The sequence below is a fragment of the Carassius auratus genome, chromosome 41, assembly GCF_003368295.1.
Source record: "Carassius auratus strain Wakin chromosome 41, ASM336829v1, whole genome shotgun sequence".
In the NCBI taxonomy this organism is placed as follows: Eukaryota; Metazoa; Chordata; class Actinopteri; order Cypriniformes; family Cyprinidae; genus Carassius; species Carassius auratus.
The window spans coordinates 13,104,972-13,132,491 of record NC_039283.1 but is presented as its reverse complement, the minus strand read 5'-3'; the positions used below and the strand labels follow the sequence as shown (position 1 = coordinate 13,132,491).

At 37.2% G+C, this 27,520-nt stretch overlaps 1 protein-coding gene across 2 annotated transcripts in view; it reads right to left on the bottom strand.

The window, feature by feature from the left end:
- Positions 1-27,520, bottom strand: part of LOC113060110 (serine/threonine-protein kinase ULK4) — a 213,504-nt gene that overhangs the window by 57,923 nt on the left and 128,061 nt on the right. For both annotated transcript variants that reach the window (XM_026228945.1, XM_026228946.1), the window contains exon 32: positions 12,585-12,690. In XM_026228945.1, coding sequence (XP_026084730.1) covers positions 12,585-12,690 — 106 coding nt within the window. The remainder of the gene's footprint in view (positions 1-12,584; positions 12,691-27,520) is intronic.

Below are 27,520 nucleotides of genomic sequence, written 5' to 3'. Positions count from 1 at the left end.
GGGCATGATTGTGTGTGATACTACTTCGCTGAATTAAAAATTCAGTTACAACTAAAATGAGTCAGATAAAGAGTTTGTTTTCAATTTTAGCCTTATAAACAGGACACATTTTCTGTAGCAGCATGCAAAAATAGTGTGTGCACTTATCAAGATTATTAACGATGCACAGATAGCGATATTGGTATCAGGCCATATACTGCACTCCTACTCATGGTCTGATATCAAAAGCTGATGACATACAGCAGGTAAATATTGCTGCACCCAGACAAAGAAACAATGGAGAAAGAAATGGAGTTATTAGAGATGAAGAATGTCTAAGAAGTACACAGAGTGGTAGTATGGTTGAATAAGTCAAAAAGCAAGTAAATCTTTGCAGAAGTTACTAATGTTGCTTCACAGTAAGGGTGGGGGGGGAGGTGGGTAGAGAGAGCACTTCTGTTGCATGATTGCAGATCTATCTTGATTGCTGTTCACTCCTTTAGCACATGCATCATTTGGATTAAACTAAATCATCAATATGAAACAAACAAAAATTATAGGGCATTCACTATAAACAACATTTATTTTAGAGGTCAAGCACAACTTTATTTAAAGTGAACGTGAAACTAGCAAAATGCCCTAGACTATACGTGTCTCTCTCATTCTGCACCAATATAAATGTGTATGCACACTGTGCATGTTTTGCTTTCTTGATGTTAATTTCATTATACAGTATTGTTCAAAATAATAGCAGCACAATGTGACTAACCAGAATAATCAAGGTTTTTAGTATATTTTTTATTGCTACGTGCCCAATTGCACAGCCTTAAGAGCGTGCATATCATGAATGCTGGGTCTCATTTGTTTTCTGAGAATCTACTGAACCTATTGGTAACTTGTTTGCCACGTAGCAATAAAAAAATATACAAAAAACCTTGATTATTCTGGTTAGTCACATTGTACTGCTATTATTTTGAACAATACTGTATGAGTTGTATCTGATATAAGACATCACATTTCAGATGCTAAAAAAAGCATATTTCAGAAAATATGTTCCATCACTGTTACAAGATTAATTTATAATGAGTAGTTTCCTGCATTATCCCTGGAAAATGTCTTGTGAGTACAATACTGAGCTGTGCAATGGAGCAGCCTTTATGTGCAATTAAATAACAGAGCAATAAAATGAACAGTGAAAGCAACAGAAGCTTTACAATAGATTTTAAAGGGTATAATTAATTGAGAAAATAAATGAAGGAATTATCTATTTGCCTTATGAAGCCAGTCAACATGTTTTCATAATACATATATACTTACTTACACACACACACACACTGCATTCTTTTCTGTTAAAAATAACTGTGGACAGTGGTTTGTGAATGCTGATGCTTAGCCTAAACAATTTGATCGGGAGAATCCCTTCTTGTGACCCATGATTTGTCTGTATGTGTATTCAGAGCCAGTGAGAAACGGACTTTCATAATAATACAAAAAACTGCATTAACGTGCAGCAAAATAATTATCCCAGCCCTAATATATATATACAGTACAGACCAAAAGTTTGGACACACCTTCTCATTCAAAGAGTTTTCTTTATTTTCATGACTATGAAATTGACTATATATATATAGGTGGTTTCATCGGGCGCACGCGCCTGGACCTAAGTTAACTTCCGGTCTGTGTCGTGTATATCGGTCTGGCTGCAGTGCCTTTTACAAAAGCAGTTAAAGTCAAGGTGATGAGTAGACTGAAGTTGGGCTCAGGTGGTTGTGCTGCGGGATGTGTTTCCCATACATTTATTTATTTTTGGAGACTCGACACAATTTTAAAACTGATAGATTTTCAAAAAGGCTTCGTTAAATAAACATGAGTAATGTAACGATACGTACTGCACGTTTAGAAATAATAATTCCTTACATTTATGTTTAAATATCAAAACGAGGCACAGGTGTTTTTATATCGCTGTATTTCTGAAGGAGGACTTGCATGTTACAGTATATGCCTGATAAAGCAGCGTGTGAGCGTAGCTCTGCTTTGTTTAGAGCTGTTACTGGGGAAACCTCTATTTCTCGCGCTTTATGTCTATGCTTTAAAACATCTCCTGCTGGCAAATAATGAATTTGCATTTTCATTAAGTCCGCCTGATCCACGCAGCAAACATATTTTGTTTGTTATCAAAAAATATCTACTCTAGAGGGACTTGGCTGTTGTTATTGATTCTATTTGGAAGTGTACCGGAAGTTAAGTTAGGTCCACAAAAGCGCGCATGCGCAGTAACGTTTGTTTATGTTGATGCTGTTGAAACAGTCTATATATATATATATATATATATATATCTATATATATATATATATATATATATATATATATATATATATATATATATATATATATATATATATACAGACGCACACACACACACACTCACTGACAAAAGAAAAAATCTTATCATGCCTTGATTTTTTATTATTTAATTATGACAAAAAGGTCAGACTTAGCTTAGATAAAAGTCTTGTAGGTTAACAGAAATATTGTACAGTACAGAGCATAAAGTCATGACTCCCATGAGCTTGGAGGACTGCATCAATACGTCTCGGCAATGCAGACATCCCAAGTCTCCCGGAAGTTGCGGGAGTCTCCCGCATATTGAAAGCGGCTCCCTGAGACCCGCAAATTAGTTAAAATCTCCCGGAATCTAGACCGAGCGAGCAAAAGCGCGCATGCGAAACAGATACTGTGTTTCAAACAGTGTAGCGCGCACGGCAGAGAGGGAGAGGGAGCGAGAGACCTTGCGTGTGTGTGCTAATGTGTGTGTGTACGAAGCGCATGTCAGACAGAGAGCATCCTGATTGGCCTGTTTCTGCAAATCAACCAATCAATTGTCAGTGTGGGCGGGCTTTTATCTCTTTTCCCGAACAAAAATAATCAGTTATGTCTCTCTAGAAAAAGGAGCACCATGGCAGAGGGAGAGTGCCACAAAAAAAAAAAAAAAAAAAAAAAAAAAAAAGTATACAACATTTATGGCAGACTACACCACAGTGTGTGTACCCCTGTCTTAAAGATGTAAAACATAATGACAGTCTTGCTCAAGCATTGCCCCTGGCAGGTTATGTGATTGCAAAAGGCATGTTGAGGTGAGTTGACAAGTTTAATTTAATCTGCATATTATTCAGGCTAGTTGCCAAGGCTATATGAAAACAACAAACTCTTGAGACCGGTTTAAAGTTGCAATGGAAAATAAATAAAAGCAGTTTACATAAATTGTATAAGCAGATTATATAAATAGTAAAAGTAATCTACATATTTAAACATAATTAACGAATAATTACATAGGCCTATAGCTTATAGAAATTATATTTTATGCTATATCTTTTAGGGATCACAACATGTAAGGGAAGCTAAGCGCAGGGAAGGCTGCTCCAATATATCTCAGTTCTCCCATTCAGATAGGCAAAAATGACTTTTTGCAGTTTGCGATGTCTGGCAATGACTCAAATAACTTATTAATAAAGTAATCTGGAATGGCAAAGAAAGCATTCTTGCAGGATTCCCAGAGTTCATCAAGATTATTTGATTTACTCTTCAATGCCTCTACCTTCATCTTAGCCCAAACATGCTTAATAATATTCATGTCTGGTGACGGGGCTGGCCAATCGTGGAGCATCTTAACCTTCTTTGCTTACAGGAACTTTGATGTGGAGGCTGGAGTATGAGAATGAGCGCCATCCTGCTGAAGATTTTGCTCTCTCTTATGGTTTGAAATGTAATGGGCAGCAAGAATGTATTGATACCTCAGGCTGTTGATGTTGTAATCCACTCTGCAGATTTCTTGCACGCCCCCATACTGACTGTAACCCCAAACCATGATTTTTCACCGAACTTGACTGTTTTCTGTGTGAATCTTGGGTCCATGCAGGTTCCAATAGGTCTTCGGCAGTATTTGCGATGATTGGGATGCTGTTCAATAGATGATTCATCGGAAAAATCAACCTTCTGCCACTTTTCCACGGTCCATCCTTCCTACAAACTGTTTTTGTAGATACAGTTCTAATGTAGCTCTGCTATAGTTGAAAGGGGCTGGCCCTGGACTGTCGAACCAACAAACGGTCCTCTCAAACAGTTGTCTGACGGGGTCTGCCTGACATGTGCCTGTCATGAACGTCACCAGTTTCTACAAATCTTTTTCTTATTCTGGTCTTCGTTTCTGAGTTCCCAACACCTGTTCACCTAAAATTGAGATAAATTATAGAGGTCTGCCACCTTAGCAGGAGACTTGGTCTTCAGGATCTTGATGATCAGCACTTTGGTCTGTGGTTGAATCTTTGGCATGCTGTCAGAGGTCAGGATGCATTTCAGCAACACTTTAGTATAGGGTCCAATTCACACTAATAACTAGTTGCTTATTAGCATGTATTGGCTGTATATTAGTGCTTATAAAGTACATGTAATGCATGACATTCATAATCCTACCCAATACCCTAAACTTAACAACTACCTTATAAACTATTAATAAGTAGCAAATAAGGAGTTAATTGAGGAAAAAGTCATAGTTAATGGTTAGTTAATAGTGAGAATTGGACCCTAAAATAAAGTGTGACCTGCATTTCAAATGAAGGTTGGGTTTGCTGAGGTTCTTCTTCTTCACACCAAGGTATGTGTTATAGTATTTGTCACAGGTGATGCTCTAATCTGTGATTGCTTGAATCCTTTAAAGATATACTTTTGTCTAAGCAAAGTCTGACCTTTCTGTGCTAATTAAATAATAAACAAATCAAGGCATGATACGATTTTATTTTGGTAAAATAAGCGTATTCTAGAGGCCTTTGCCTTTCATATAGGACACTTCTGATTCCAAATGATCAACTAGAAATTGATATATATACTGCTCAAAAAAATAAATTCTGTAAAGGGAACACTTGTGTGTTACTTTGTGTTGTTAAGTGTTCCATTTTTTTTCCTGAACAGTTTATATACATTCCCTGATATGGTACCTGATATGATGGTATGACAATAGAGGTATCTGTATTGCCAAGCATCAGAAATAAAAGTATTAGTATTGGATTAATTCTGGAAAAACTGTTATCGGTGCATCTCTAATGATTGTTATGGTATTCTGCAGTACAAAAAATAAATAAACAATTCCTTTTAAAATAAAAAGTGTTCTTCGCTGAGTTTATCAGTGTGTTTTGAGCAAGAACCACAATTTATTAAATCAGATAAAAACTGTTATTTCCTTCTTAAGAAAAAAAAAAAAAAGATGTTCCTCATATATTTGAGAACTTCTTAAGATTTTTTTTCAAGAATTGCACTTAGGAAATTCTAGGATTCGATATTTGATATCATCACATGCCTACTGAACAAACCTTTTAGCAAGTGATCAATACATCCAAACACAAGGACATACTGCTCTATACAGAAGAAAAGCACAACACTCAACACTAAATACAATTATATCAATAGTATCAATTTACTGCATTGGTGCACACTGGGGACTATAAACTCAACACAAACAACACTAAAAGGTGAAGTGGCCACTTGGAACACAGACCATTTCCAGTTACAGTGTATTGGGAAAGGCATGAGAAAGGGTGTGTCTCTGTGTGTGTGTGTGTGTGTGTGTGTTGAGTCCTCCAGTCCCAGCAGTAATAATCATGAGTAGTTGAGGAAGACCTGAGGCTATCACTCTGTTTATCTGAGATCATCACTGCAGTTATCTGAGGTGAAGGACCCACGCATGTACTGTAATTCGCTGCTTGACAAATTATGCAAAATGAATACAACGGCAATGCCATCAACAATACAAATCCACTGCTGAATGAAGAAAACACAGCCAAGGCTGTCACCTTCAATACAGGGGAAATACAGATAAAACTGAAACTGCAGCCTGGAACGTTCACAGTTTTAGTGAATTATCATAAATGCACACAGTGCAAAAATTACTCCTGAAATTTGTATGTAAATATTGAACTGAAAAGCATATGCAGGTCCTAAAAGAGCTGTGAGCAGTATTTCAGTGCTGCTTCTAAAACAGAGAGTCTCTTGCCATACACTGAATATTTATGCTTACAGCTGTACAGTTACATTTATGTAACTTATTTTCTTTTGGTACTGCATTTATTGCTATTACTTCCAGTAAAATAAGTCATGCAAATATGACTTTAAGATATGGATTTTTTTCCACCTTCCACAAGCAAAACAACAACAAATAAGTCAGAAGTTCACATATTATGAGGAAATTCCTCTTTAATGTCTTATTTTGCATGACCACATTCTAGATCCCTTAACCGTACACAATACCTTAACATTCCTACTAAAATAACTACCTTACTATGAATAAGAAGCAAATTAGGAGTTTGAGGAAAACTCTTCCCTAATCTAAAGTGTTACTTTGCTTTTCACCGTGTTTATGTTAACAAATTTTAACCAAACAACTTTATTGTAAAGTGTTACCTGAAACACTACACTACATTTTATTGAAGAACATGTTAGCAAAAGTTAATTTTAACTGAAAAAAATCAGCTTTTTGCATTACTTTTGTTTTCTGGGTTTAACAATCATTGCATAAACAAGAAAAAAAAAAAAAAACACACTTCACTTCAAAGGGTTAGTTCATTGAAAAATCAAAATTATGTCACTAATAACTATCGAGAACGAGTTAGTCTATTGTTTGTTATCTGGCTCAGTGTACTGTTTGAGTACATTAATTACTCAGGGATATTGGTTTGTTTGAACTCAGAGGTATTGTCAGCCACATTAAAAAAGTTAACAGCTTAAGTCATTTGTGGATTAATGCTTATTGGAGATGCGGACCGTTTCAAACTATTCAGTTCGATTTGGTGAACTGGTTCAAAAAGATCCGGTTACATCGAATGATTCGTTCGCGAACCAGATATCACAAACTGCTTTGTTTTGAACTCTCTCAAAACAGACACAAAAGAGAAGACAATGCTGAATAAAGTCGTAGTTTTTGCTATTTTTGGACCAAAATGTATTTTCGATGCTTCAAAATATTCTAACTGACCCTCTGATGTCACATGGACTACTTTGATGATGTTATTCTTACCTCTCTGGACATGGACAGTAACTGGACAGGGACTGAGAGCTCTTGGACTAAATCTAAAAAACTTAAACTGTGTTCCAAAGATAAACGGAGGTCTTACAGGTTTGAAACGACATGAGGGTGAGTTATTAATGACATAATTTAGATTTTTCGATTAACTAACCCTTTAACATCCATGGACCCGTTCTACTGCGCAAAAGTTTCTTATTGTGGAAAAATTTTCTTTAGATTATTAAAATGTTCTTCAGACTAAGAAAAAAAATAGTAACTGATCACTGAAACATTCTTTCAGGAAAATAAAACTGTTCACTGTGAAAACCCTTCATTTTTTAGGAGTGTATGCAAACACATGCAAACAACAACACATTATTTGTGCATTAAATAGCAGTCACATCAAATGTATGTATTTGTGTCATGCACTGAGCTTACAAAAACATGTATCATTTTGTTGCATGCAATGGTAAAGGACAGCATGCATTTGTGGAAACCTTTGATGCTTTCAACTCAGAGAGTGAAATACTAGATAAGAAGCCACTGTTGTGGTGCCTGTATATATATATATATATATATATATATATATATATATATATATATATATAAAACTGTCTTATCCACCTTATTTTTCCTGTTGTAACCGCTTTTTTGTAAATTTGTCAATTTAATGTGGCTTCCGGTGTAATTCACTTCTAGTTATTTTTACCTGTACAAAGCTGCTCGTTATGCCTCTTGAAACTGGAAACTAGTATTTTTTACCACATTATTTTAATGTATTGTCTTAATTATAAACAAACAGGTTTGCAGCTCATACAGTTTTACCATTTGATATTCTTCTTGTTATTTCCCTATATTGTTATATCATCTAATGAAACACATTCAAGAAAACTGCGTACTTCCACGTTGATAAAAAGGTGAATAAAATATAAACTATTATTGGATAGTTGACAAATGCATTTGTATACTGTAGATCCTAAAGAGATTACCCACCTTAAACTGAAATTCTCTTTCATCATTTACTTACTCATGTTGTTCCAAACCTGTATCGCTTTCTTTTAACCTTGGAAAACAAAATAAGATATTTTGAAGATGTTGCAAACTAAAGTTTCGGTTACCATTTATTTCCATTGTATGAAAAAAAATACAACAGAAGTCAAAGGGAACCAAAACTGTTTGCTTATCACCATTCTTCAAAATATCTTCTTTTGATAATGTTAGCAGATGAAATTAATCACTATTATTTTAAATAGCAGTATATTCTGCTACTTTTTTGTAAGTAAATGCTTTTTCAAAAAATGTGTTTGAGTAGTTTAACTACTTAAAATGTTATGACTAACTTGGCAAGCTACAGTTTTAAAGTAATTATTATTTTCCACAGCCTCAGTGTCTGATTTTCTTCCTCTTGCTTATTTCTTTTGCATCTGTTATCTTTCACCCCAACAAATCTCACCAATTATATCTCATTTTTCAATCTACTCTGAACCCCACCACAACGCTCTTTCTCCCTCCATTACTTCTTGTGTCTGTGTCCCGTGCCCATGATCTCTTGCTCACACCTAAAAGAACCAATTGCAGAATTTCCCTGTCTAGAGCAGAGCAGCGCTTAGGGGGCTGGCATTAGCAAGATAGCACTAATTGTAGAGGTTATATTTAGTACTGGGTCAGAGGAGGAGTGCTGATAATGATGGTGGCTGTATGAGATGGCTTGCAGATGACCCTGTGATGTAAAAAAAAAAAAAAAAAAACTGTGGAGGCCAGGGATTGTTGAGTCAGATCCCAGTCTGCAGCAGCCTGGTCTGCTTAGAGAGAAGAAGTGGTCCATGAGGGGTTGTTGCGATATGGGGAAGTCTAGATCATAGGCCATTACAGGGCTCTACTTATTTGGATGGCGTGGGGTGTGTGTGTGGGCATGTTTTTGTGACATATCAGGACACAACTTTGTATAAATGATATGGATATGACACAGGAATTACAAGGAGAGGGTGACTTATGAGGACATAACCCATGTCCCCATTTTCAAAACTCTTATAAATTATATAGAAAGAGTTTTTTTTTTGAGAAAGTAAAAATGCGAGGGTTTGCGAGAAAGTTTCCTGTGAGGGTTAGGGTTAGGTGTAGGCCCACATAATATACAGTTTGTACAGTACAAAAAATCATTATGTCTATGGGATGCCCCCACTTTTCACAAAAACAAACATGTGTGTGTGTGTGTGTGTGTGTGTGTGTGTGTATACCCCCCACCCCCATTAATGAATGGCCAATGTTTTACATGGCAGACCTCATTCCTTTCCACATATGATGATATGACAAATGTTACCCTGGGCCACAAAACCTTTTCGAAAAAATAAGTTTTGATACATTTACAGTGGGAAATTTACAAAACATCTCCATGGAACATGATCTCTACTTAATATCCTAATGATTTTTGAGATAATAGAAACATTCAAATTTTTACCATAAAATGATTTTTTTTTTTGGTTATTGCTAAAAATATACCCCAGCAACTTAAGACTGGTTTTGTTGTCCAGGGTCACATATAATGAGACAGTTCTTCATGGCTAACTAGCTGTATTAAAGCTGTATTAAATATTGCTTCTTTAGATGCTATTACAATTTATTATTTATATATTTAAATACACTACATTTGGTGTTATTGCTAATGCAATGTATTTTAAATTATTTTTATTTTATTACTTTTTTCTATTGGAAGTTATGTGTGTCGGTGGCAGGTGTGGGGGGGGGGGCGTGGGGGTTTGTAATCAGATACACTAAAACATGGATTTGCTTGTTTACTAATTTGAAGGCTGCTCAATAGATTATAAATGCTTTGTTTTTTACAACTATTGTTCATATTATGTAAAGTGCTTACATCATACAAGCTTAGACGTGGTTTAAGAACAAATGGTGCCACCAAATGACATGCAAAGTTAGTTACAAAACTGATTAGTAATTACTAAGACAATTTGGTGTGATAAACATTTTAATTACTGTTAATAAGTCTGTTCAGACCAGCATGAACATTCACTTGCTGTGATAACATCAGAAGAGCCACTGTTTCTTAGCAGGAAAAATGAGAAGCCCTAACCGACCTAAAAATGAAAATTCTGTCATCACTTCCTAACACTTAAAGGGGGGGTGAAATGCTCGTTTTCACTCAATATCCTGTTAATCTTGAGTACCTACAGAGTAGTACTGCATCCTTCATAACTCCAAAAAGTCTTTATTTTTATTATATTTATAAGAGAAAAATAGTCTGTACCGATTTTTCCCGGAAAAACACGAGCGCCTAGAGGAGTGACGTGTGGGCGGAGCTAAAGAATCACGAGCGCGAGTAGGCTTTTGCTTTGAGAGCATTTGGAAGCTGTGACACAGATCCAGAGGCAGAAATTTAACAAGAGCAGCATCAGCAAAGGCGTCTCTATGTGGTATGTACTGAAACTGTTTATATTTGCTTAGCGGTTTTGGAAAATGACTAAGTTCCACTTTATGTCATCTTTTTTTTTTTTTTTTAAGCTGTACATGTGGAAAGTGCAGTTTGATGACAACATCGCATGTTGTTTACTTGATGTGCTTACGCGCTGATAGCTAAGTTAACAACACAGAGATATTTGAAGCAGTTTTACTCACCGCCTGCGGTTCCAACACACGATCGTGACCCTTTTTCGTTGGGATTGCATCATCCTTAAGAAATAAACAATGTGCAAATCCGGCGTCAAACTGGGCTTTGTTTGTAAAACAAGCATCTTCGAAATGCAGGGAACAAACAAAACACTTGCACAACTCACTTCTTTTGTGACTTTTCACGACGCTCTCGCTCTGATCAGTGAATCGCTCTGATCAGTGAAATGTGTGCTCAGCCTCGCTATACGGGAGCGTGCGCTCTTCCGGCAGAAGTGCCTTAGGTCCCATATTAGGAAATTCCGCTCCATTTAACGTCACACAGACCCATACTCGAAAAAAACTTTCCGAAACTTGTGACAAACCGGAAGAGGTTTTTTTGGAACAAAAATACTCCTTCAAACTTACAACTTAATTTTTGAAACTTTGTCCATGTTTAGCATGGGAATCCAACTCTTTAACAGTGTAAAAAACTCAGTATGCATGAAATAGCATTTCACCCCCCTTTAATGCCGTTCTAAACCTGCATGATTGACTTTCTTGATAACCACATGAATAATGTTGATAACTAAACAGTTTCAGTTCCCTTTGCCTTCCACTGGAATAACATGAGATTGAATAAATGACAGAATTATCATTTTTGGGTGGACCATCTCTTTAAATATATATATGTACGCAATTCCAACCTTAAAACCTGATTGGTTGAAAGGCATTTTCTTAAAGAATAAAAAAAAAATGTAGAACCAGTAAAATCATGGTTACCCGCTCAGCTACTGCTCCCTCCCTATAATTTGCGCCAATAACATTACTTAATGCAGTCAATGTGAATCTCTTCTCTACACCCGTGTGTACATAATGCAAGTGCGAAACAACGCTCTTTTTTCTACAGTGTGTTGAATGTGGAGAGTGTGGGTGAATCTGACTCATCTCCTTTTGTAAAAAAACAAACAAACAAACAAACACATCACACACACACACACCTCAGTGTCCATCTCACCCATCAGACAGCAATGCGGCAATGAACAAGCATGCAGGTCCAAAACTGTCAACATGAGTACGGCTATAGGAATCCATTATTCAATAATTCAGCCCAGTGAGCTGAAAGCATCAAGGTGACTCTGGGCATTCACTTGGCAGACTGGGGGAAAAAAACTGCCTTGCATAGGCATGAACAGAGAGGCAACAGACAGCAACTTGTGCAGATGAGAGAATGAGTAAGATGCTGCCCAGTATCTAGTGTCAAATACAGACATTATTAAAAAGGAACTAAAAACATTTATTTCATTAGGTTTTTGACGTTTAAGTGGCTCTGTTTAATGTGAGTGGTTTCATTGTATGATTTGCATTGGTGTCATGCAGTGTTGGTATTGTATGTTTGTAATGTTATTTAATTTTACATTTTAAGTTTTAATTATCTCTATGAAGCACTTTCTTGCAGTTTGAAAGTGCTTTATAAATCAAAGTTTAGTTGAGTAGCTGGGTAGATAGCGTCAGATGACAACAGGAGGAGACGGGAGGCTTTTGCAGATGCCCAAGCCCGAAAAGTGTGTGAAGTAGGGGCTAGAGGGGCGGGACACTAAGTACACAAGGTCTACAGAGTCGTCACACAAGAGTCCACACTGATAAAAGCAGCAGTATCTGGTGGAAGCTCTTAAAAAAAGGCAGCTGAATGCCCTCCCCATCCATCAGAGTCACACACACACACACACACACACACAGAGTCAGACAGTGAGATGAGAGCAATAAGGGTCTGGTTATGGAATGAAAACACTCCAAAACAAAACAAGGGCAGCTCTCTGAATGCAGGCCCTTTTCATGTGCGTGGCAGTGTCTGGGTGAAAAGACCGTGTGGGTTTGTGTTTTCTGGTTCAGAGACAGGCTAGTAACCGCAGGGCGGATATATCAAAGCGAGTAACATTCAGATGCACTGCACCTTGCTGGTAGAACGGTCGGAGGTCTGTGCCCTTCTGTCCAATCAGATTGCAGAGGAGAGCCATGGCGTTCTGCATCGTGCTGCCAACTGTGTTATTCTGGTGCACCTGAAAAAAAAAAAAAACACAAAAAAACTCTTATACTAAAAACTCTAAATATATAAATCAATATCAGAGAGAAAAAATAAAAAAATAAAAAGGAGGCCCTTGCAAACTTACAAGCAGGCCCCAGTAAGACTTTACATATCATTATATTAAAATACTCTTATTTAAAATGATAAAAGAAAACAGAAAATAAAAATGCACCACATTTAAATTATAAACATGTTTTAGGTTGATGTGATTTATCACAAAAGAGGTACATATCAGCTATGTCTCAGCCTAGATAGGAGGGCTTTTGAATATGGTCTCAAACAAAAGGGTTGAGAACCACCGTTCTAATTGATTTGCATGGGTAGAAGGCAAATCGTGCAAACAATTATATCTTCACTTGGAAGGAGAGATAATATATTAACATAGGGCAGCAATGGGTATAATTCATTTTAAAGTAATCGGTGACAGTAAAATAATTATATTTTTGGTAAAGAAGCAGTCTAAGGGCCAAATTTACTAAACAGGGAAAATTACTGTGAGAAAGCAATCCCACAAAAGCACAGATTGGAGTGGAAAGTTCTGCAGGTGATCTACTGACAGCAAGCAAATTAAAGAACACAGAAACACCCATATCATTTCCATAATGACAAACGCAATCTAGAGAGCAGCACAAATTAGCAACTATCGCAGCCATGTCAAGTGCTAAATGGCTTACAATTACCAGAAAATGTTCTGCCACATATGCGTTTGCAAAAGGTCAGCAGCTGAAAAAACACACTGTTTGTCATTGGTAAATCCTGACAGTAGTTTCTTTATGCCAAAGGAGGATTTGTGCTGATAAATCTGGCACTATAATGTAAGATACTGACTCTCAGTTATTACAATTACTTATTAATTGGGTTACACATAATGTAACCATGTAAATAATGTAAACCATGTATTACAATTAGAGCTGAAGAGCTTCGGGATCTTTGCCACGAACCCGACGGGACCCGATGGGACCCGACAGGTTCAGTTGGGTTCGGACTTAATTTATATCATCTTACGCGGAAGTGTGGAAAAGTTTTGACCATGTTTATAATGAGAATAATGAGTGAATAATGACGCACCATCAGTGAGCGCAGGAATGTTCTGAAGCCATCCACAGTGGATTCAATAATTTTCCTCAAACAAAACATGTAGGCTTAGCCTTATCTCTGTGAGTAAAGGTTTTTCAAATGATAACTAAATATTTATTGAGTCTTAAATGCATAATGTGGACGGAGTACTTACGCTAAGGTTGGCATTATTCTTTTATTAAATGTCAACTGCTGGCGAAGCAAATCCAGCGGAGCCTATATCTTAATTTCGTTATTGCCAAATACCCATCTTAATTTAAAATTTATCTTAATTTAATTTGTTAAAAAAAGACTCGTTTTTATTGGTGCGTTGGTCTATTTATAGGCTAAATGAGCCTATGCCTATTTAGAGTGCTGAGATGTTATGATGTTACAGGACTTATTTTATTTCTTTATTCTGACTTCCAAGTTGCCTAGTCTACGTTAGTTATGAATAAATTATGTTAAAACATGTATAAATGACTAATCCTTGACACAAGGCAAAAGAGCTGTGTGTGCGCGCACATTTGAATAATGTTGGGCTGTAAACGGGTTCGGGCTTCTAAAAAGTTGTCAATCAAAATGTACTTGTCGGATTCGGGCCGAAACCTGTCGGGCTCCGGTCCTGTCGGGCCGAAACCTGTCGGGCTCCGGTCCTGTCGGGCCTAACTTTTAAGGCCCGATCACAGCTCTAATTACAATTAAATATCTTTAGTGTATCTCAGGTAAACAAGCAGACATACCTGCACAAATACACGTGTGACACAAGCAATGCACCAGGGTTTGTGGAGCAATGGTGGCGAGCTAACTTTTGACTCTGCACTTTTCTACTGGGATGGTGCACCAGCATTTGCTGTAAAGGGTTAAACCATGCTTTACTGCTCACTGGTGCTTAAAAGTAGTGAATTGATTCAGTACACAGTATACACTAATGTTTTGATATTTTTAGTGAATGTGACCTATGCAAAGCACGTTCATTCAAGACATGCATTTAATAAATGAAGAATATAAGTGTCAAAAACGCCTTTTCAGTTCAGCTGAATGATAATGTACAACTTTAACTGATATTATTAATTTGAATATATCTAAATATGATAAATTAATATTAATAAACATTAAAATTACCCATAATGGTTAAACTTAGACCACTTCAGACACTCTTTTATCTAGAATATCACCTTACTCTTATTAGTAGAAATAATTTAAGGTTAGTAGACTAAGTTAACAAAGTTACTTACAGTCAAAAGAATCAATTGACTGACTGTTAAAGTGTCTGAAGTTTGCTAATACTCGAATGAATGACATGTAGTTGCAAAGTTACTTATAATCAGCAGAATGTCTAAAGTGGTCTATTAAAGTACTACCAAAAAAAAAAAAAAAAATATTTTGTAAAAAAAAAATAATAAAAATAAGCCACAGTACAGTGATTTAATCAATGTTAGTAATTTTGGTGATTTTAGTAGTTAGTAATTTTACCCCATGTTGTGCCAAATAGCTAGCAGTAGCAGCCTTTTTGTTGCTTACTGCTGAAATCCAAGGCAGTAAAACACTTCCAGTTAGACAAACACTGCCTGCTACAAAAACCAGAAACAGAAAAAGTGCAGATCATCAATTCCACGTTTGTGTAGCATCTATTTTCAAGAGTGGAGAGTGAACCTAACCAGAGAGGACAGAGAAGCCAAGCCTCTGCCCTTCTCATCTCTCCCTGAGGGTGGACACCCAAGGCTGGGTGAGGCCAACAGGGGGTGCCGGGTAAGGCTGGAGGTGTCAGGATGGTGTTGTCTAGGTCTTTCGACTCTAGGGTCAATGACACTGTCTAATGCTGCAGTGAGCTCAGGTCCAGAGGCCGATTAAAAACATGATAAACAGACAGAGAAAAGCAGAAAGGCAGCAGCAGAAGGAGGGAAAAAAATCGATGGGGGTTTTAATTAGAGGTCTGAGTGAGGCTTGGGAAATAAAGAGAGATAGAGAGAGAGGGGTCTGGCCAACTCTACTGGCTGACAGACAGATGGAGAAGGGTATGTCCGTCTCAGGGGAATCTCCGAGCCCCTCCACAGGCTGTGCAAGAATTTTCAAGGCCTGGAATCATTACGTTTTCCACTTTATTTCTGCACAGAGCCTCGTGAGAGGTGGAGTGGAGTGGAGGGGTCGTGCATTCATCAGAACCTTTAATCCATACATATACAAACTTCATGAGAGACAATGAGGAAGCATTTAATATTGGATCTGTGATAAAAAAAAAAGCTTGTTAAACAAAACCAGCGTTCATGTCACAAAGTTAAGTGAAACAATCATCCTAAACTTACATAAGGTAGAATTGGATTTTTACCACTGAAGGTTGTCTGTAATATTTGTAGAAAGACAACCATTAAGGCCCCTATGTACGCTAAGCAAAATTAGAGAAAGAATTGGTGTGACGTTATTTGGAGTTTGCTTTGGAAGTTTTGCCAAGAAATATACATATTGCCAAAGCAAACTTTCCACAAATGTAACTCCTCCAAGCTGGTAAACACCTTTAAGTTAAAACTTGTCCATGGTGATTTGTTGACACGGAAATCCTCTCTGGTTAATTTCTTCCATTAAGTCTGTTGAGGTCAGACATGAGTAAAAATATGAACACACTGGAGAGTAGGCCTGGGCGAAAAATTGATTGAATTAATTAATTCAAATTTTTTGTTACAGGCGATTAAAAAAATAAGTAAATCGAGTTTTTGTGTAATCGTGCATTTTTGGCTCCCCGGAGCTTCCGTAGCGTTAGTTTCACATGGCAGTATGGCAAGCGACAACAACAACATCATAGCACACACGAAAAAGCAAGCGACAACATGGCTACCGGTGAGAGTTGGAAGTTTGTTACCAAGAAAGGAATAAAATCATCTGTTGTTTGGAACTGGTATGGGTTTGCTGCGACAGACGTGGAGCAAGAGACCCCACACTGCCTAAAGCCCATCACAGTCAAAAGCAGCAGCACCAGCCGAATATTAAAATGGGGGGTTACATTGTCTTGCTTTTGATTAGGCCTGCTTCGATTTTGATTAGCAGCTGTTACCGTTCACATAGAGCTGTTTGTTAATTGAGAAGATGCGCAAATAAATGCTGAAAATGAAGTGGATTTGCGCATCTTCTCAGTTAACAATGGCTCCTTGTAGTAACAGCTGCTCGATGTGAAATCACGCACCTGAGGGAATTTACCACTGATTAGAAAACCGGCTTTACTGACAAGATGCGCATGAACGATCGGCCGATCGTGATCGGAGCAGCCCTACTTTTGATTAAATAAAAGCAAAATTTGCTTTAAGTTGTCTGCTGTTTGTACTTCTTGCTTTCCTTAAGTAGGGGGGAAAATCTGAAAAAAATCGGAAATTGAATTAAAAAAAAATAAGATCGGAGATTTTATTTTTAGGCCATATCGCCCAGCCCTACTGGATAGCTACTTTATAGCAGAAATTGAAGTTGTAATTGTAACTGAAAGTGACAGCAACACATTGTATATAAATAAACATGGCTCAACTTGAGTGTCAAATTGCAGAGCTGGTACAAAAATGTCCACATCATGATTAGATGTTTTCTTAACCATTTTATCAATACTCACATTAATGTTGTGTGTTAAACATGCATGCATTTACATATTCATCTAAATGCCGCTTTCAATAGGGTGGGCGGCACTGGGATGATCTCTAATACAGTGGTTCCCAACCAAGTTCCTGCAACACTGCACATTTTGCATCTCTCCTTTGTCTGACACACTCATTTCAGGTCTCGTATCTCTACTAATGAGCCGATGATCTGAATCAGGTGTGTTTGATAAAGGAGATATGGAAAACAAGCAGTGTTGGAGGGGGGCTCCAGGAATGTGGTTGGCAACCAATGCATATCACTGCTCAGGTATTTCAAACTATTTTTTACCTCTATGGAGCAGGATCAGCATTCCAATTACCAAGCTCAACTACTGTAACTTTCTTGCAAATCAGAGCGCCTTCAAACAAATAATTTCAATTGCGACTTTGTATGCATACTGACAAACTATGCACTAACAAGGCAGTTGTCCCTGTTAACAATTTTCTATAACAAACAAAAAAAAAAAAAAAAAAAACTGCTACCTGCTAATCCATTTTTCTAGATTAAATATTTATATTACATATTTACAATATTAACTTTTTTCATATTATATTTAACTTTGAGGTATGACTAATTAATTTACAATTCTGTTGTAATACACCACATTAAAGGGGAAATATTCATCTGCCACTGTCCCTAAATAATATTACTACATTTAAAAAAGCCACCTTTTATTTCTGCTCCTTAGCTTGACAAGAACGGCTAGAAGCTTTCAGTGCACATTTCATGCTCAGAAAGTGTGGCTGTCAGCACATCTCGGCTCGAGAACATCAATGGTTTCTTTTTCCTGTCAGATCTATACTGACAGGTCACATTCAACAGAAAGCCATGGCAGTACAAACTGTGAGGTAAGCAGTGTTGAAGTCATCCATTAAAGTTTTGCCTCAATGATACTATACAATGACACTGAAAGGACTCTTTCTTTCTCTAAATTGCTCATGGCTGCTTTGGTATTTAAGTGACTCAAGTAAAGACGGTCAAATAAATCACATGATTTTCTTTTAAATAAACTCTGGGTCTCTGTTTGACATGCAAGTTGTATAATTGCAAACTGACTCCTGACATAATCTTAGTAGAGCTGAATATGCACAATATACATTAAACAACTATCAGTGTTTTTTTTTTTTTTTCTTCTTCTTCTTGAAAGTTTCAACCAATGAGGCGCTTTGGGATTTGGGCTACACCGAGAAGACTCGCCTCAGCACATTAACACAATTCAAATGTTTGGTAGGTGGTAATCCTTTCGCTTGCTATAGGAAACAGGCCCAAACCTCTGTGTGGACAGAGGTGTCAAGTAACGAAGTACAAATACTTCGTTACTGTACTTAAGTAGAAATTTGGGGTATCTATACTTTACTTGAGTAATTATTTTTCAGCCGACTTTTTACTTCTACTCCTTACATTTTCAGGCAAGTATCTGTACTTTCTACTCCTTACATTTTAAAAATAGCTTCGTTACTGCTATTTCATTTTGGCTTGTTTTCATTCCGGGTGTCATCATTCAAAAAAAAAACAACAAAAAAAAAACTATAGTATCCAGATAAATCGCGCCATCCGGAAGCAGTGAATTTGATTGTGGTTGGATGAGAAGTATAAACATATACCATTCTGACACCCTATTGGTTTGTACGTGATCCATCGCACCTGCACATGACACAAATCACATCACACTCCAGCAAGGAAATAGCCAGTTTTGGGCTCGTTTATCAAAAAAAATATATTTCTTAAAAGTAGGGTTGGGTTTGGAACCGGTATCCGATCGCCTCAGAGTCAGTCCCCTTAAATTTCACATGAAACCAGCGTCAGACCGGTCTCCTCCCGTCTTTCAGCGCGCTCTTCAATCCGCAGAGGCGCAGACCGCGAATGGAGCAGCGCATGCGCACTTAAACAAACAGAGGACACAAGGTATGTGTTTAATAAACAATCACTCGGTTTCTCATCTGTAAAGTTTTCGCTCATCACACCACAGCCGTTTCCTCCAGCGAAAATCTAGCCCTTAACACATATGAACGAACACATACTTTAATTACACTTATTTAAATATACTTAATTTAATCATACGTACTTTATACATACACTACTGTGCAAAAGTCTTAGACACGTTAGTATTTTCACTTAAAAGAATGGTGTTCGGCCAGTAATTTATATATATTGCTGTAGTGTGTCAGTATAAAATATCAGTTTACATTTCCAAACATTCATTTTGCTGTTGTCAAGCTGCTTGTGCATTCAAAATCGCACTAGATTATTATTAAAATTAATGGCAAACTGGTATTTCCTACTGACACACTGCAGCAAAAGATATAAATAACTGGCTTAAAACCCTTTTTGGGGTGAAAATACAAATTTTTCCATAAGACTTTTGCACAGTACTGTATTTTAAATACGACATTTTTGCTACTTTATAAAGAATGAGCATACAGTAATTCACAGAACTGATAAAAGACAGTGACAGACAGCACTCATCTTAACTAAATATCAGAGTGATTGACAGAGATACAGTAGAAATATTATGTGTGGTTTTGTATTAAATAATGACCCAGATTGTGAAATACGTTTATTAGCCTTAGATTAAGGGAAGCACAACTTGGGAAATGAGAGCATCCAAGCTGAAAGCTATGGATTTATTTTAAATATTTGTAATGTTCTTTAAAGTTATCCATAGTTTTTTTTGTGGTTCTTTTTTTTAAAGGGGGGGTTAAATGCTATTTCATGCATACTGAGTTTTTTACACTGTTAAAGAGTTAGATTCCCATGCTAAACATGGACAAAGTTTCAAAAATTAAGTTGTACGTTTGAAGGAGTATTTTTGTTCCCAAAATACTCCTTACGGTTTGTCACAAGTTTCGGAAAGTTTTTTTTCGAGTATGGCTCTGTGTGACGTTAGATGGAGCGGAATTTCCTTATATGGGTCCTAAGGGCACCTCTGCCGGAAGAGCGCGCGCTCCCGTATAGCAGAGCGCACTAAGAGGCTGAGAACAGACACTGATCACTGATCAGAGCGAGAGCGTCGCGAAAAGTCACAAAAGAAGTGTGTTTTTGGTTGCCAGGGCAAGACAACCCTGCACAGATTACCAAAGAGAAACAGCATTAAGGGACCAGTGGATGGAGTTTATTTTTACAGAGCATCAACGGAATTGTGCAAGTGTTTTTGTTTGTTCCCTGCATTTCGAAGATGCTTGTTTTACAAACAAGGCCCAGTTTGACGCCGGATTTGCGTATCGTTAATTTCTTAAGGATGATGCAATCCCAACGAAAAAGGGTCACGATCGTGTGTTGGAACCGCAGGCGGTGAGTAAAACTGCTTCAAATATCTCTGCCTCCTTGTTAGTGCGTCCGCCTCCCATGCCGGAGACCCGGGTTCGAGCCCCGCTCGGAGCGAGTCGTTGCTGCTGCTGCTCTCGTTCAGTTTCAGCCTCGGGATCTGATTCTGGATCATAAATAAACGGCTGAATCTGACTGTAAGCCATAGATTGTTTTGGATGATGGTTTTTCCCTCACAGTAATGTCACAGCTTCCACATGCTCTCAACGCAAAAGCCTACTGGCGCTCGTGATTCTTTAGCTCCGCCCACACGTCACGCCTCCAGCCGGTCGTGTTTTTCCGGGAAAAATCGGTACAGACTATCTTTCTCTTATGAATATAATAAAACTAAAGACTTTTTGGAGTTATGAAGGATGCAGTACTACTCTATAGGTACTCAAGATTAACAGGATATTGAGTGAAAACGAGCATTTCACCCCCCCTTTAAAGTATCGGTTCAGGCACTGTTTAGGAGTACCGTTTTAAAATAACGTTTGAATAAATTAGCATTTTCGATTGACGATGCGATTGACAATGTTGTGATAGGCTTTACCAACTTTGTAACTCGTTCCCCCCCCCGAACACTGGACATAGCAGACGTATGTACCGAATACAAGAAGCTATCAATCAAGAAGGTATCAGGATTATGACTTATTTTTCAGTTTTAGTTTTTGATTAATCACTTGGAATAATCATTCATTTTGACAGCACTATAATGTTTATTGTAAATAGACAGCCATACAAGTGTAATTGTTACTAAGCCTGCACCAATGTTCTTGTCCATTGCCCTCACAGATTCCTGCAGCTAAGTTTGGATGTACATTTACATTCCATCAAGGGTTATTGATGACATACCTCTAAAGTTTGACTTTTTGCACCATAACAATACTTATTGGCAACTAGTCATCATATCTCTAGTCCTTTAATGTATTTGCATTGTACTAAAGTGCGTTCATTTTAAATGGGCATATATGCTGCTGAGGAAGACCTGAAGGTCGAAACGTTGCTTGATTAAATTCCTCTGGAGCAGTAGTTTTCAGTGTTCAGACTTCACTTCTTTATTTGTATATATCATTCAGTTGTCTTGCACCTGCGTCCTAATTGGATGTTTGGGATGTGCACACCATTTTTGTATTTTCATATATGCGGCTGAAACAGGAAGCCTAGTGCATCCCAAATTTTTCAACATGAACATTTTAATATAACATTATAGTCATTATGGCCTATGGCCTTTAGAAAAATGTTTTTTTGAGGAGGTGGGGTAGTGTACAATAGGCCCCTGTGGTGCGGCCTAAGCTTTTGTTCTTAATGGCATTTTTTCCCCCTTACATTACTTTTACTTTTATACTTTAAGTAGTTTTTTAAACCAGTACTTTTACACTTTTACTTGAGTAAAAAGCTTGAGTTGATACTTCAACTTCTACAAAAGTCTTTTTAAACCCTAGTATCTATACTTCTACTTGAGTAATGAATGTCAGTACTTTTGACACCACTGTGTGTGGAGGACAGTTTGTGAACTGGAAGGCCAGCAGTATTGAGAGATTGGGATTAGAGGGGATGTGAGGCTGTAGCTAACGTCTCTTACAGCTCACTGGCTTGCTGAGATGGCCAAAGAAGTCAGACAAACCTCTCTCTCTCTCCATGTTCATTAGTGATCTCTTGTTCATTAGAGTCCTTGACTTCTTTTCATGTCCTCTCAGGGCTCATGAGGATGAATGGACCGCATCTGAACTACACTGCTGAGACTCTAATTGAAACAAGCAGTTGAAACAAGTTCAGTTTAGCCTCGAAATAAAGCATAGCGTTAGACCAGTAGACTTAAAGATGGGTGAGCTTAATTGATAAAACAGTTCAATGTTTTTTCTTATTGGTCAATACAGCATTCCAGCTGTACTAAAATCCATGCTATAAATATAATACTATGATGTGAAACACCTTTTCAGAATAACAGTGTTCCTAATAATCCTTTAGGTGAGTGTATATATACACACACACACACACAAACATACATAAATATATATATATATATATATATATATATAGTGCAGACCAAAAGTTTGGAAACATTACTATTTTAATGTTTTTGAAAGAAGTTTCTTCTGCTCATCAAGCCTGCATTTATTTGATAAAAAATACAGAAAAAACTATAATATTGTGAAATATTGTTACAACTTAAAAATAGTTTTCTATTTGAATATACTTTAAAAAAAAATGTATTCCTGTGATGCAAAGCTGAATTTTCAGCATTACTACTCCAGCCTTCAGTGTCATATGTAACATCCAGTCTATCACATCCTCATTTAGAAATAATTCTAATATTCTGATTTATTATGAGTGTTGGAAACAGTTCTAACAGTTAAAAGGTTAAAAATAACTGCATTTATATATATAAAAAAAAACAATTATAAGAATATATATTCTAATAATATATTTTCTTTACTATCACTTTTTATCAATTTAACACATCCTTGCTGAATAAAAGTATTGATTTTATTTAAAAAGAAGAAAAAAAAATACTGACCCCAAATTACTGACCAGTAGTGTATATTGTTATTACAAAATATTTATATTTTTTAAAACATAGCTGCTTCTTTTTTATTTATTTATTTTTTTATTCATCAACGTATCCTAAAAAAAAGTATCACGTTCTGAAAAAATATTAAGCAGCAGAACTGTTTCCAACTTTGATAATGAATCATTATATTAGAATGATTTCTAAAGGATCATGTGATAATGATCCTAAAAATGTAGCTTTGCATCACAGAAATAAATTATCATTTAAAGTATAATACATTTAAAAACAATTATTTTAAATTGTAATAATATATCACAATATTACAATTTTTTTCTGAATTTATGATCAAATAAATGCAGGCCCGATGAGCAGAAGAAACTTCTTTCAAAAACATTAAAAACAGTAATGTTTCCAAACTTGGCCATGGCATTTAAACGATGCCCAATTGGCACTAAGGGGCCTAGAGTGTGCCAAGAAAACATCCTCCACACCATTACACCACCTTTTTCCTATTTGTAGTGGAGATGAGTGGTACCCGGTGGGGTCTTCTGCTGTTGTAGCCCATCCGTCTCAAGTTTGTGCGTGTTGTGGCTTCAAAAATGCTTTGCTGTATACCTTTTTTGTAATGAGTGGTTATTTCAGTCAAAGTTGCTCTTCTATCAGCTTGAATCAGTCGGCTCATTCTCCTCTGACCTCTAGCATCACCAAGGCATTTTCACCCACAGGACTGCCGCATGCTGGATATTTGTCCCTTTTCACACCATTCTTTGTAAACCCTAGAAATGGTTGTGCATGAAAATCCCAGTAACTGAGCAGATTGTGAAATACTCAGACCGTCCCGTCTGGCACCAACAACCATGCTACGGGGAAACAAACTCTGGTACGATTCAACCGAACTAAATGTGGCAGGTGTGAAAGCACCCTTAAGGAGATGCAGGCATTCAGAAGAAAACCTTGTCTAACATTGATCTTTAGTTGTAACTATTGTGGTGGGAGGAGCAAACGACAGACACATTGGGGGTTGGCGTCAGGCCCCGGAGAGGCTTTTAGTAACCGAAAAGAAACCAAAACAGGGAAATAAATGTAAAAAGGGGCAGAGTGTCCAAAATAAACAGGGAATCTAGTGTCTTTGTCGTGCTACGGGGTTCGTGTAGGTGGGGAAGTGCTCAGGAAGGAAGGGTCCAGGTAAGAGGTGGAGTCCAGCGGCTGCACGTGCTCCCCTCTTTGGTCCAGGACGCGAAGGGCGGGGGCTTCTTCCAGCGGCTGCATCCTTCTCGCTGGCTGCGGCGTTTGAAGGGGCTAGACAGCCCGGCATCCTGGCCCGACGGCTGTTTAATGGGTGCTGTTATCGTTCGAAGAATATCAGCATGCATGCACGGGGAAGAGACCGGTCTCTCGAGGAGAGGCGCATTGAGCTTTTAAACATCGGCGGAGATGAGGCTCCATTAACATCAGGTGTGCCCCATCACAAGCCGCCAGCCCTGGCTCATCCAGCGCCCCTCCTCTCTCACACACCCACTCCTTTCGAGAGCCTGGTGAAGGGCGGCGATTAAGGGATGGGGTGCCGATGATAATTAGGGGGAGGCAGCCGAGTCGTCACGCAATTCATAAGAAAACATCTCATACGTATCTCAAAACTAGTTAATATCATAAAAAAACATTTATATATATATATATTTATTTATATATATATATATATATATATATATATATTCACACATATATATATATATATATATATATATATATATATATATATATATATATATATATATATATATACATACATACATACATACATACATACATACATACATATATATATATAAAAGAGACACATTCTCTACAGAGCAAACCAGAAAAACCACACACACACACAAAACCTGATTTTAGGTATGTGAAATAAAATTACTAATATCTGTCATAATGAGCACAACTAATGACCTTTTAATCGATAATAGCCAGAATTTTATATCAGCACATACTTCCAAAATAGTTCATAAATTATATGCTGAGCTGGATCTCAAATTTAATGAATTTATCCATTTGAAAATGTGCACGCTTTGAAATGAATTTTCCAGATATTAAAACTGAATAATCTTCTCATGCTGCTTGATTGAATCTCTTGCAAGACAATATCAGTTGACCAAATAAAATAGGGCTAAACTGCCTTGTTACTGCTGGGGGAATTTCCAAAGAAAATGCTTTAGCTGTGAGAAAGACAAACACAGATGGACGTTAAAGGTCTGAGATGAGACCACCACATCGGCACAACTGCAGAAAAACTGCAGCAAATGTGAGTACAGGCCATAAGTGAAAGAAAACAGGTAAATGAAGATAACAGAACTGCAATCAGCTCACTGCAGAGCATTGTGGGAAAAGAAGCTGAAGAGCGAGAATACTGAATATGGAGTCTGAAAAGATTATGGTGTGTGCCACTGATTTCGACTTTCAGTTGTAATATTGTATTCATGTTTTCATGCATAATGTTTAACTTTACATGATAATAATATTGGTAACACTTTACAATAAATCTCTATTTGTTTACATTAGTTTGATTAGTTAAAAACTAACAGTGAAAAATATAGCATATCTTAATCTGTTAATATTTCCACATTTACTAATACATAAAAATAAAAAGTTCATATTTAAAGGATATGAGCTAACATAAGAACAGTTGTATTTTTATTAAGTAATCATATTTATTGTATGAATAACTATAATGAAAATTGTAACAAAAGCATTGTTTATTGTTAGTTAATTATAGTTAATGCAATAACCAATGCTTAAGTTTGAAAGGGAAGTTGCCACTGACTTCAATATTGTGATGTATTTCAAACGTTTATTTTAGCACAACTCTCCATCTCTTGCTGGAAGCAAACTAATGGTTGAAGGGGAGTGGAGCCATCAAACTGACATCATCAGAGAAGGAATACCATTCCAGAGCAAAATAAAATTACCAAGACCTTTTTTCCCTGGGTGGATTAGACTAGCAATGTGCAGGAACAAAGAAAATTGTGTAAATTTTGATTTCATATGGATTTTAACTATTGGGACCTTATACTGTATATCTAAAATGTTGTGTCCTCTTTTTGGCTTATAATTGTATCAAATTATATCATCATACAAGTTTTGCACTTAAAATGCCCTATAATCAAATACTTACAGTAGACTGAGTTTTATTTGGTTTGCTTGGCATGAGAAAGTATATCCTGTGGAAAATTAAATTATAGTGCATGAGACACTCTGGGACTATGGCTTACATTAACCTTGAAAAGTGGTTGTAATGCAATGGTAATTTTTCACTTCAGGTAATAGGAACGTCAAAGGATCAATCATGGGATACTTCTTGAAAATCTTTCGGCTCTGGATTGCTGCTGGGCAGCTCAACAATGTCCATTTATCAGAAAGCTTCAAAAATTGTAAGAAAAAAAAAAATATCTAAATCTAAAGCATATTTTTTTGCTCAGCTCTGCCATTTATATTGGCCTACTGGAAATAAGTATGTATGTGTGTTTGTGAGTTTGGGGAGGTGGGGTGTTTTGACTGTTAACAGTCGATGCAGGGTCCAATAATGAGAATGTAACATGCTGTTGAAAAAGCCTCAAATCCACACTCCATTAACTCTGCAAACCCAATTACACATTGCACTCTGATAGGTCAGACCCCCACTGCCTCATTTACATAATAACTCAATGGATATATGGCTGTCTGGTGCAGTCTTAACAACCTGGAGCTGAACACCCTCAAAACAGTGGAGATGATCGTGGACTTCAGGAGAAACCCACCTGCACTTTCCCCACTCACCATCATGAACAGCCCTGTGACTGCAGTGGAGTCATTCAGATTCCTGGGAACCACCATCTCTCAGGACCTGAAGTGGGACAATCACATTGACTCCATTGTAAAAAAGGCCCAACAAAGGTTGTATTTCCTTCGCCAGCTGAGGAAGTTTAACTTGCCACAGGAGCTGCTGAAACAGTTCTACTCAGCCGTCATTGAGTCTGTACTGTGTACTTCTATAACTGTCTGGTTTGGCTCAGCAACAAAATCAGACATCAGAAGACTACAGAAAACTGTTCGGACTGCTGAAAGGATTATTGGTGCTCCCCTGCCCACCCTTCAAGAACTGTATACATCCAGAGTGAGGAAAAGGGCTCATAAAATCACTCTGGATCCCTCACATCCAAGTCACCCCATCTTTGAACATTTGCCATCTGGCCGGCGTCTCAGAGCCGCAAATACCAGAACAGCAAGGCACAAAAACAGTTTCTTCCCCCAGGCAATCTACCTCATGAACAGTTAAATGTTC